The sequence below is a fragment of the Scophthalmus maximus genome, chromosome 9 (assembly GCF_022379125.1).
Source record: "Scophthalmus maximus strain ysfricsl-2021 chromosome 9, ASM2237912v1, whole genome shotgun sequence".
Lineage (NCBI taxonomy): Eukaryota > Metazoa > Chordata > Actinopteri > Pleuronectiformes > Scophthalmidae > Scophthalmus > Scophthalmus maximus.
Genome location: NC_061523.1, coordinates 24,202,501 through 24,215,000, shown reverse-complemented (window position 1 = coordinate 24,215,000; position 12,500 = coordinate 24,202,501). Strand labels below are relative to the sequence as shown.

The window sequence follows — 12,500 nt, the reverse complement described above, 5'->3', positions numbered from 1 at the left end:
CCCATATCGCCACGTGGTTATGATACCAAGCCCCGCCCCCCTGCTCTCACGTCTCAGCTACAAGTGCAGATCAATTTCTCAACACGCTGACTGCAAGAAATGTTGCAAATGTCAAGGCGCAGATTCGTCCCTTGTGAAGTTGCAGTGGCAGATTAAAGAGGGTTTGGCTGTGAGAAAAATATTAATCTACACATTTGTGAATATTTCTTTTGTGACTTCAAATTCAGAACACAGGTGTGAATTTTTTCTGAGTGAAAATTTCTCTCTCTCGCACGCATTATTAGAAGAAAAACAACACAAGAATCTTCATCCAAAAACCATGGGTTTTAATGAACGGAACCAGCTGGTTCCCTCCCACCCACACACCCCCCCCCCCCCCCCCACACACACACACACACTTTAAGGCACATAGAAACTGATTGATTCACTTAACGAAAGAACAAAGATTTTTGGTCTAAAGAGAAACAAACAACAAAAAGAGATTTACACACAATGAGATGATCAGATGATCACATTCATATTGAGTCTTTGGTTCCAGCTGCTCTGATAAGGTCACTTAGATACAATCAATCAATCAATCAATAATTCATCATTCAATCAATCAAAAAAAGACAAAGCTGCAGAAACTAATCAGCAGCTCTGGGGTCTCATTTATAAACGTGGCGTATGCATCAAACTTGGCTGGAAATGTGCGTACGCCACTTCCCACGCAAAGGTTGTGATCTATAAAAAACAAACTTGGCGGGAGAATGTTTGCACCGTAAGCAAACTCTGACCCGTGCGTACGGCGTGAGCACATTCTGGAGATGAGGGGAATAAGTGACACAGACGGGGAGGTCGTGAACTGACAGATTGTAGAAAGTAAATGTGAGAAGAGCGATTGACGCCTCACACACGCTCACACCTCTTTTTTCTTGCTCCGGTGACCAACTTCTCATACTTCTTCAACACAGGCACAACACAGAGACACTTCCCCTTCGCCCTGAGACACTCGAATTTCCTTCGGGATAAATAAAGTATCTACTAAACTAAACTGCAGCATGTAGACAGACTGCAACTTCACTACTGCAACTCTGTTTCTTCGTACTTCGCTGCTCACTGACTGAGAAGTGAGGTTTGTGTTTTTGTCCTCACCTGTCGGAACGAAAGACCAATTGGAAGCCAGGGTCATTAATATACGGATCAGCATCCATGACGTGATTTGTATTGACTATTTATGGTTAAAATGGGCGTGTACAGGGCGGGAGATGAGGCTGATTCACGTACGCACACTTTTATGTGATTTATAAAAGGAGAATTGTGCACAGGTGTGCGTACGCACGGTTTTATAAGTCTGAATATTTTTTGGCGTACGGCATTTTAGGCTTTTTGGCGCACGTAGACTTTTAATAAGGATTCTATTCACAGTTTTATAAATGAGACCCCTGATCACTGGACTGATCCTCAGGTTCTGGTCTTGAGCTGATCCGGTTTCAGACATTAAATAAACTGGTTCCATTCAAATCAACTTTGGGATTTAAAAAACAAACATTTATCAAAGATCAAACATGCACATCAATAACTAACGACACGCGCGCGCGCACACACACACACACACACGTTTAGATCTGAAGTGAAACCAGTTCCACATCCAGTTTCTGTAAAGTAATGTCAGATCATCGCTAGTTCACTGACCAGGATCAGAGACTCAGGACATTGGATTTTGGGTCCAGGCCTCGGTCCTGAGACTCTTCCCCAGTGCAGGTCTCAGATCCACAGACCTGAACCAGAACCAGTCCAGATGTGGTCACTGGAACCATGAGTTCAGATCGTTTCACATGAACATGTTGCTTTTGTTTGTTACTTGAAAAGTTGAGAGATCAGAATTCATTCAGAGCCCGAACCAGATCATCAGAGTCCAGATCACTGAACAGAGCCAGGACCAGAACCAGGACCAGACCAGATCTAAACCCACCAGCTCACATCAGGACACGTCGTCACTGTTCTGATTGTCTGACTGTTCAAAATAAAAGTGTTGCAGCGTCTGACCGACAGACGGAGGCAGCTGATTGGTTACAGTTGTGTCCAATCAGAGAAGAGTCCCCACAGAGAAAAAAACAACAACACAAACCCCCAGTCTGTCGGTTTGTGCAAAAACTACAGAATCAAAGAAAATGTCTGAGTCCGGAGCATCTGCTCCTCCAGCGTCAGCTCCTGACCACCGCTGACCCCCACTGACCCCCGCTGACAACTGCCACGTCACGGTTTCCCCACGTCCACTGTGACCTTAGTGAACAGGTCAAACTTCTCTATCTTCACCACTTTGTAGGACAGAGAGTTGATCCCGTCCTTGTACATCGTGTCTCTGGTGTGAGCGATGCGGTCGAACCTGAAGCAGAAGAAACAAACTCATCAAGGTTCGTTTCATTTGTTCGCCTGTCGGTGGCGACATATCTCCTTTTGGTGCGTGTGCCTCCATTCATTCAGTGTTTTCACCGGACACTGAGGAGGGAGCAGATTTACCTCTGAGGGTTCGGCTCGTTCTGTCTGTCTCTCTCGTGTCGGATCATCCGACACTTTCCAACCTCGCCGTCGGGCCTGGAGATGGACATTCCTTTAGACGCCAACCTGGGAACACGACACACACGACACACACACACCAGCTGATGAGGAAACTGCTGATCTCAGACCAGCTGCAGTGATCACACACGTTTTTATTTTCACTGAACAGGAATTCTGCAAACAGAACGAGATGCTGAGTCAGCGTGACAACGCCCTCATCCTGCGTTATCAGGAGTCCACATGGTTTCCACATGGTTTCCCAGCATGCACCAGTGTGTCCTGAGCCAAGCTCACTGGTGACAGGAAACGGTGGATGGATGCTACAGCTGCGACTGAACAACACTGACATGAACTGTTCTCTCAGTGAGACGACATCGTCCCACTGATCCGCAGAACAGGAGGTCAGAGGTCAGAGTGAAGCTGATCATAATTCACACTGTACACAGATTAGCTCACGTTAGCTCGCGTTAGCAGACCGTCGTACCTGTTGTAGATGTCGTCGTCCTCTCCTCCCCAGCCCCAGTAGTTGTTGGGGAAGCCGTTGATCTTCAGATATTGTTCTTTGCTCATCGACGAGACGCCTCCGAAGTACTGGTTGTACGGCAGCCTGCAGGAAACACACTTTTAAAGATCACCACTGTTGCTATGGTTACTCCTGGCACTGGGGTTCCGGCCTCTGAATCAGAGACGTGTGGAAACACAGACGCCCACGTTCTCTTCTGATTGGTTCTTATCAGTCTCGACTCGACGACCAGCGTGTGTTTATGTATGTGTGTGTGTGTGTGTGTGTGTGTGTGTGTGTGTGTGTGTGTGTGTGTGTGTGTGTGACAACAGGAAACAGGAAGTGAGGATCAGGCAGATGGTGGTGTGTCAGAGAAGATCTCTTCCTCTGTGGTTTTTCACATCACTTTCTGAACAAAAAAACTCTTTCCCCTCGTGACAGGAAGTGAACTTCAAGTCCCAGTGGAGCCACATCGACCCGACAGGCCCACTGACACCAGGTCACCTGAAACCGACCAACCTGAGCAGGACCCACCTGTACCCTGTACTCAGTTTAGTTTAGTAAGTTGACATTAATCACTGCTGTTATTGTTTCATCAGAACTTTGTTTGACCGGGCCCTGGGCCTCGTCTCACCTGAAGCCGAACTTGTCCATTGACACCGACAGGTGTCGCGGCTGACTGAAGCACCTGTAAGTGTTGCGGTCGTCCATGGGGATCAGGTCCACGTCGCTGAAGATGAAACAGTCGTAGTCGTACTCCCTCAGCGCCTCCATGTAGCCCACGTTCAGCAGCTTGGCCCGGTTAAAGACCACGTCTCCGTCCTGAGCCCAGCAAGAAACACACTTTACACCCTGGGACATGGACAGTAAAGGCCAGAAGTATGTGGGCACCTCCACATGTTCAGTCTGAGCAGCTCCTGCCCTTCAAACACACAGGAGCCACCACCAGAGGTCAAAGGTCACGTGTGTCCTGACGACCTCTAACCCGCTACAGATCTGATCCCCAGAGACTCCGCCCACATCACGGGGAGCGGTGAGCTCATCGAGACTCGTTCTCCTCAGTCGGATCATGTTTCATGTTCAGACGTCAACTCTTCAGAGTGAACACAAAGAGTTAGTACAGACGAGTTCACATTGACACGGTTAAAGCAACACAACGTCAGAATGTAGAGGGACGGGATGTTGTCAGTCACAGAGACAAACGAGGCAACAAGTTAACACATATGTTAAGACACGTGTGTTAACATGTGTGTTAACATGTTAGCTGCAGTGTGACAGACAGTTGAGCTCTGGTTCGTATCCTGAAGACAGAAACACAAACAGACAAGACAGAAGAAGAAGAAGAAGAAGAAACCTGTTTACCAGAGCGACCACTCAGCCAACACCAGCTGCTATTGGCTGAGACACAGCAGGGAGCGGGTCTCAGTGTCTCCAGCGACCACAACCATTGGTCAGAAATGCCTGACATGCAGAAGGAGGAGGGGTGTGAGGAGGAAACTACAACAGAGGAGTTAGAGGAGGAGGTGGAAGAGGAAGAAGAGGAGAAAGGACAGACAGGAGAAAGAAGAACAACTGTGAGTTACAGTCCCAAACAAACAAACAACAGATCTGTGAGAAGAAGAAGATTTAAAGAGTCACATGATCCACTGGTTGAGTACAGACCTGGGGTCTCATTTATTAAACTGTGCGTAGGATCCTGACTGAAAGTGTACGTGCGCCCACAAGCTCAAAAGTCGTTAGCCAAAAAATATTCAGACTTATAAAACCATGTGTACGCACACCTGTTGCAATCCACCCGTGTAGGGAGGTGGACACGCCTGTAGGGAGGGGGACGCGCCTGTGGGGGAGGTGGACGTGCCTGTGGGGGAGGGGGACGCGCCTGTGGGGGAGGGGGACGCGCCTGTATGGGAGGGGGATGCGCCTGTAGGGGAGGGGGACACGCCTGTGGGGTAGGTAGAGGCGCCTGTGGGGTAGGTGGACGCGCCTGTGGGGTAGGTGGACGCGCCTGTAGGGGAGGGGGACGCGCCTGTGGGGGAGGGGGACGCGCCTGTATGGGAGGGGGACGCGCCTGTGGGGGAGGGGGACGCGCCTGTGGGGGAGGGGGACGCGCCTGTAGGGGAGGGGGACACGCCTGTGGGGTAGGTGGACGTGCCTGTATGGGAGGGGGACGCGCCTGTAGGGGAGGGGGACACGTCTGTGGGGGAGGGGGACGCGCCTGTAGGGGAGGGGGACACGCCTGTGGGGGAGGGGGACACGCCTGTGGGGGAGGGGGACGCGCCTGTGGGGGAGGGGGACGCGCCTGTATGGGAGGGGGATGCGCCTGTAGGGGAGGGGGACACGCCTGTGGGGTAGGTAGAGGCGCCTGTGGGGTAGGTGGACGCGCCTGTGGGGTAGGTGGACGCGCCTGTAGGGGAGGGGGACGCGCCTGTGGGGGAGGGGGACGCGCCTGTATGGGAGGGGGACGCGCCTGTGGGGGAGGGGGACGCGCCTGTGGGGGAGGGGGACGCGCCTGTAGGGGAGGGGGACACGCCTGTGGGGTAGGTGGACGTGCCTGTATGGGAGGGGGACGCGCCTGTAGGGGAGGGGGACACGTCTGTGGGGGAGGGGGACGCGCCTGTAGGGGAGGGGGACACGCCTGTGGGGGAGGGGGACACGCCTGTGGGGTAGGTGGACGCGCCTGTATGGGAGGGGGATGCGCCTGTATGGGAGGGGGACGCGCAAATTTATAAATGAGACCCCTGGACCCTACGAGAACCCGGTCCCAACGAGATCCCGGTCCCAACGAGATCCCGGTCCCTACGAGAACCCGGTCCCAACGAGATCCCGGTCCCAACGAGATCCCGGTCCCTACGAGAACCCGGTCCCTTCGAGAACCCGGTCCCAACGAGAACCCGGTCCCTACGAGATCACGGTCCCTACGAGATCACGGTCCCAACGAGATCCCGGTCCCTATGAGAACCCGGTCCCAACGAAATCACTGTTCCTACGAGAACCCTGTCCTTACGAGAACCCGGCCCAACGAGATCCCGGTCCCAGCGAGATCCCGGTCCCTACGAGAACCCGGTCCCTACGAGAACCCGGTCCCAACGAGATCCCGGTCCCTATGAAAGCCCGGTCCCTACGAGAACCCGGTCCCAACGAAATCACTGTTCCTACGAGAACCCTGTCCTTACGAGAACCCGGTCCCAACGAGATCCCGGTCCCAACGAGATCACTGTCCCTACGAGAACCCTGTCCTTACGAGAACCCGGTCCCAATGAGATCCTGGTCCCAACGAGATCCCGGTCCCTACGAGATCACGGTCCCTACGAGAACCCTGTCCTTACAAGAACCCGTTCCTTAAAAAATCCCGGTCCCAGACGTCAGAGAGTGAGACCACAGCGGTGAAAACTCCCTGTGACGCTGTTTGAACAATCTGAAGCTCCACACACACTCAGGTCAGGACCGTTTCCAGGATGTTTCCAGGACCTTGTCCCCGACACTCCCTCAGTTCACAGAACATCCATCACTAACTGATGAATTATTAGTTTAATAATGGTGTCGGTCTCGTTCTTCTTTCTCAGAGGGAACAGGGAGTGTGATGAAATCTGAGATAATCTGAGCTCAAACAGGTCAACTCAGTGTTTCAGATTCATCGACACTGTAAAACTCTGTAAATATAAAGTGACATCAGTTTCAGAGATTACGTTTTTTCTGTTCAGATTAAAGTATTTTACTGAAGAGAAAACGTGTGACGATCTGCGATGTAACAAGTCATCATCATCATCATCATCATCATCACACACCCACACACTCACCTGGTTGATGACATAGACTCCGTAGTCCAGCTGTTGCCTCTGCAGGATGGGGTGCAGGTAGAAGAGCCAGTACTTCAGGTGTTCGTCACGTTTCCTGAACGGGATAATGACAGCGACTTTCTGCAGCGCGACGCAGCTTCTGGGTCTGAAGCGTCCGCCGGGCCCCAGGTCCGGGTTGATCCTCTTGATCTGATCCAGAGTCACCGGCATGTTGAACTCCACCCGCAGGGGACCGACTGTGGACACACAACATCTGGATCGATCAACCCACTGAGGACACAACATCTGTATCAGACAACATCTGGAATCGATCAACTGACTGAGAACACAACATCTGGATTAGACACAGCATCTGGAATCGATCAACCGACTGAGGACGCACAACATCTGGATCAGACACAGCATCTGGAATCGATCAACCGACTGAGGACGCACAACATCTGGATCAGACACAACATCTGGATCGATCAACCGACTGAGGACGCACAACATCTGGATCAGACACAACATCTAGATCGATCAACCGACTGAGGACATACAACATCTGGATCAGACGCAACATCTGGATCGATCAACCGACTGAGGTCATACAACATCTGGATCAGACGCAACATCTGGATCGATCAACTGACTGAGGACACAAAACATCGACAGTGTGAGGTCTCAGTAACCTTCGACCTTCGGGACATGTCAATATTAGTGTCTGAACTCGACATGTTATTGAGATCACAGTGACCTTTGACCTCAACAATCTAATCAGATCTTTAGAAAAGGTCATAGGTCAGTGAGGTTTAAAGACCCATGATATGAATTATTCATGTTCCCAGGCTGAAGTCTCGTTTTAAACAACATCATTGTTTTTTAAATCTAAATCTGTGTGTGTGTGTGTAGTGTGTGTCTGTGTGTATGTGTGACCAGCTGAGGAAACATGGAGTCATCAGTCTGAAAACAAACATAACTGATCAAACTGAGACGAGCTGAGGGTCACTGAACCCAGAGACCACAACAGACCTGATCCCTGAGTGCAGACCTGGTCTGAGTCCAGACCGGATCTGAGGACACGTTGTTGTTATAAACATGTTGCCGTCGTCATGGCGCCTCTGTCCTGTTCACCTCTTCTACAAGAAGAGACACAAACTGTGAACAGAAACATCTGGTTTTCCTCAGAGACCCAACGCCGTCAGCCAATCAGAGCAGAGTCTGAACAGGTCTGCACCAAGTCACAGCTGCTCCCTGACGCAACAGGAAGTGAATCGGAGAAGAAGGAGGATGATCCGCTACTGAGGCTGTGATTGCTTCACACACACCAGACGCACACTAAACACACACACACACACACACCTGTATGTGTGTGTTTGTTCAGGTGTGTGTTAAACAAATCAGTGTGTGTGTGTGTGTGTGTTTGTGTGTGTGTGTGTGTGTGTGTAGTGTGTGTGTCTTGATTTGCAAAAATCACCAACAGGTTCTTTGGGTGAAAGTCTCCGTCATGATGAAGTGGTGACGTTTGAATTGAATTAAATATTGGCGTCATCGCCTGGTTAAGGTAATGACGTCATCATTTCCTCAGCTCTGACTGACAGAAAAAAAAGACTGGAGTCTGTTTAAGCTAAACATTAAACATAAATCCCAGCACATTTGCACCTTCATGTTACCTTTGTACTCTGTACACTACTGGTAACTGATTGTACTACTGTACTCTTTCCACTGTTACTATTTCATGTAAATTCTTTAAATCTATTATTCTTATTCTCTATATTTTTTGCAATTCGTATATTGTACATTTATTTGTGTAGAAATTATATATATTTTGAATGTGTGCTGTGTGAAACGTGCTGCTTTTACACCGGAATTTCCCAGCTTAGGATAAATAAAGTAACTATTTATGGGGGGTTAGGGTTAGCCCAATCTATCTATCTTCCTCACACGATCATAGTCCAATCACCTGTTGGTAAGATTTGCGCGCGCGCGCGCGCACACACACACACACACACACACACACACACACACACACACACACACACACACACACACACACACACACACACACACACACACACACACACACACACACACACACACACACACACACACACACACACACACACACACACACACACCATTTGTTTAGTTGTCTCTGTGCACCACACCCTGTGTCTTTGTCCTCGTTCTGCAGGAGAGCACACCTGACACACACACTACACCATCATTAGTATTATTATACACATTATTATTAATATTGTTATTGACTGTTACTGTCATCAAACTATTTATATTCATGTGTTATAATAAAGTGTTTTTATCTTCATGGTATATAACAACGTTTTTTAATTGAATGAATGGAAACTTTATATTTTAATGAAAGACGTATTGATGTTGTTTCAGGCCTGAGGGGGTTTAGTTTATCAGAAGTTTGTCAAAGTTTATCAGAAGTTTGTCAGTAGTTGTCAGAAGTTTGTCAAAGTTTATCAGGAGTTTGTCAAAGTTTATCAGAAGTTTGTCAGTAGTTGTCAGAAGTTTGTCAAAGTTTATCAGGAGTTTGTCAGTAGTTGTCAGAAGTTTGTCAAAGTTTATCAGAAGTTTGTCAGTAGTTTATCAGTAGTTGTCAGGAGTTTGTCAGTGGTTGTCAGAAGTTTGTCAGAAGTTTGTCAGAAGTTTGTCAGTAGTTTGTCAGTAGTTGTCAGTGGTTGTCAGGAGTTGTCAGGAGTTGTCAGTAGTTGTCAGTAGTTTGTCAGTAGTTGTCAGTAGTTTGTCAGTAGTTGTCAGTGGTTGTCAGTAGTTTGTCAGTGGTTGTCAGTAGTTTGTCAGTAGTTGTCAGTAGTTTGTCAGTAGTTGTCAGAAGTTTGTCAGTAGTTGTTTGTCAGTAGTTGTTTGTCAGTAGATTGTCAGTAGTTGTCAATAGTGTGTCAGTAGTTTGTCAGTAGTTGTCAGTAGTTTGTCAGTAGTTGTCAATAGTGTGTCAGTAGTTTGTCAGTAGTTTGTCAGTAGTTGTCAGAAGTTTGTCAGAAGTTGTCAGTAGTTGTTTGTCAGTAGTTGTAAGAAGTTGGTCAGAAGTTTGTCAGTAGTTTGTCAGTAGTTGTTTGTCAGTAGTTGTCAGAAGTTTGTCAGTAGTTGTAAGAAGTTGGTCAGAAGTTTGTCAGTAGTTGTCAGAAGTTTGTCAGTAGTCTGTCAGTAGTTGTTAGAAGTTTGTCAGTAAGTTTGTCAGTAGTTTGTCAGTAGTTATCAGAAGTGTGTCAGTAGTTGTCAGAAGTTTGTCAGTAGTTGTTTGTCAGTAGTTTGTCAGTAGTTGTAAGAAGTTTGTCAGAAGTTTGTCAGTAGTTGTCAGAAGTTTGTCAGTAGTTGTCAGAAGTTTGTCAGTAGTCTGTCAGTAGTTAGAAGTTTGTCAGTAGTTTGTCAGTAGTTGTCGGAAGTTTGTCAGTAGTTGTCAGACGTTTGTCAGTAGTTGTCAGTAGTTTGTCAGTAGTTTGTCGGAAGTTTGTCAGTAGTTGTCAGAACTTTGTCAGTAGTTGTCAGAAGTTTGTCAGTAGTTGTCGGAAGTTTGTCAGTAGTTTGTCAGTAGTTGTCAGAAGTTTGTCAGTAGTTGTCAGAAGTTTGTCAGTAGTTGTCAGGAGTTTGTCAGTAGTTGTCAGAAGTTTGTCAGAAGTTGTCAGTAGTTTGTCAGTAGTTTGTCAGTAGTTGTTTGTCAGTAGTTTGTCAGTAGTTTGTCAGTAGTTGTCAGAAGTTTGTCAGTAGTTGTAAGAAGTTGGTCAGAAGTTTGTCAGTAGTTTGTCAGTAGTTGTTTGTCAGTAGTTGTCAGAAGTTTGTCAGTAGTTGTAAGAAGTTGGTCAGAAGTTTGTCAGTAGTTTGTCAGTAGTTGTTTGTCAGTAGTTGTCAGAAGTTTGTCAGTAGTTGTAAGAAGTTGGTCAGAAGTTTGTCAGTAGTTGTCAGAAGTTTGTCAGTAGTCTGTCAGTAGTTGTTAGAAGTTTGTCAGTAAGTTTGTCAGTAGTTGTCAGTAGTTTGTCAGTAGTTATCAGAAGTGTGTCAGTAGTTGTCAGAAGTTTGTCAGTAGTTGTTTGTCAGTAGTTTGTCAGTAGTTGTAAGAAGTTTGTCAGAAGTTTGTCAGTAGTTGTCAGAAGTTTGTCAGTAGTTGTCAGAAGTTTGTCAGTAGTCTGTCAGTAGTTAGAAGTTTGTCAGTAGTTTGTCAGTAGTTGTCAGTAGTTTGTCAGTAGTTGTCAGACGTTTGTCAGTAGTTTGTCAGTAGTTGTCAGACGTTTGTCAGTAGTTGTCAGTAGTTTGTCAGTAGTTGTCAGTAGTTTGTCAGTAGTTTGTCGGAAGTTTGTCAGTAGTTGTCGGAAGTTTGTCAGTAGTTGTCAGACGTTTGTCAGTAGTTGTCAGTAGTTTGTCAGTAGTTTGTCGGAAGTTTGTCAGTAGTTGTCAGAACTTTGTCAGTAGTTGTCAGAACTTTGTCAGTAGTTGTCAGAAGTTTGTCAGTAGTTGTCGGAAGTTTGTCAGTAGTTTGTCAGTAGTTGTCAGAAGTTTGTCAGTAGTTGTCAGAAGTTTGTCAGTAGTTGTCAGTAGTTGTCAGGAGTTTGTCAATAGTTTGTCAGTAGTTGTCAGATGTTTGTCAGTAGTTGTCAGAAGTTTGTCAGAAGTTGTCAGTAGTTTGTCAGTAGTTGTTTGTCAGTAGTTTGTCAGTAGTTTGTCAGTAGTTGTCAGAAGTTTGTCAGTAGTTGTAAGAAGTTGGTCAGAAGTTTGTCAGTAGTTTGTCAGTAGTTGTTTGTCAGTAGTTGTCAGAAGTTTGTCAGTAGTTGTAAGAAGTTGGTCAGAAGTTTGTCAGTAGTTTGTCAGTAGTTGTCAGAAGTTTGTCAGTAGTTGTAAGAAGTTGGTCAGAAGTTTGTCAGTAGTTTGTCAGTAGTTGTTTGTCAGTAGTTGTCAGAAGTTTGTCAGTAGTTGTAAGAAGTTGGTCAGAAGTTTGTCAGTAGTTTGTCAGTAGTTGTTTGTCAGTAGTTGTCAGAAGTTTGTCAGTAGTTGTAAGAAGTTGGTCAGAAGTTTGTCAGTAGTTGTCAGAAGTTTGTCAGTAGTCTGTCAGTAGTTGTTAGAAGTTTGTCAGTAAGTTTGTCAGTAAGTTTGTCAGTAGTTGTCAGTAGTTATCAGAAGTGTGTCAGTAGTTGTCAGAAGTTTGTCAGTAGTTGTCAGTAAACCTCCAACATGATCCTTCAGTCTTTTACCCAGCAGAGGAGATGTTTCGGGGCATTTCTCCAGCTTCTTCAGCGTCTCCAGCGTCTCCACGTGGTCGTGGTCCTGGTCCTGGTCCCGGTCCTGGTCCCGGTCCCGGTCCTGGTCCCGGTCCTGGTCATGTTTCGGGGTCACGGTCTGGTTGATGTGGGGCTGCTGGTTCTGGACGACGGGGGCCCGGAGGTCCAGGGAGCGGACGTAGAAGACGACGGTGACGGAGAGGTGGAGGAGACACAGCAGCACCACCAGCTTACACGTCCGGTGCAGGAGGGTGAATCTGACGGAGTCCGCGGGCATCGTGACCCGGAGGAGGACACAGCTCGAGCCGCACACACAAGACAGGAAGCGGGAAACGAAGTCGACTTCTCCGGACTTCAACTCCGCTAGCTGCTGCCCTTCGGCTCCATGTTCTGTGACGTCACCGCTCCCGAGGTCGCTTCACGTTTCAC

The 12,500-nt window shown here is 47.6% G+C and overlaps 1 protein-coding gene across 1 annotated transcript in view; it reads right to left on the bottom strand.

Moving 5' to 3' along the window:
• Positions 1–591: 591 nt before the first annotated feature.
• The window catches only part of b4galt1l (DP-Gal:betaGlcNAc beta 1,4- galactosyltransferase, polypeptide 1, like), a 12,280-nt gene continuing 371 nt past the window's right edge, over positions 592–12,500 (bottom strand). The window contains exons 1-6 of the mRNA XM_035650835.2: positions 12,045–12,500; positions 6,841–7,076; positions 3,678–3,865; positions 3,026–3,148; positions 2,503–2,607; positions 592–2,368 (exon numbers count right to left, since the gene is read on the bottom strand). The exon at positions 12,045–12,500 is cut by the window's right edge and continues 371 nt beyond it. Coding sequence (XP_035506728.1) covers positions 2,239–2,368; positions 2,503–2,607; positions 3,026–3,148; positions 3,678–3,865; positions 6,841–7,076; positions 12,045–12,348 — 1,086 coding nt within the window. The 5' untranslated portion in view covers positions 12,349–12,500 and the 3' untranslated portion in view covers positions 592–2,238. The remainder of the gene's footprint in view (positions 2,369–2,502; positions 2,608–3,025; positions 3,149–3,677; positions 3,866–6,840; positions 7,077–12,044) is intronic.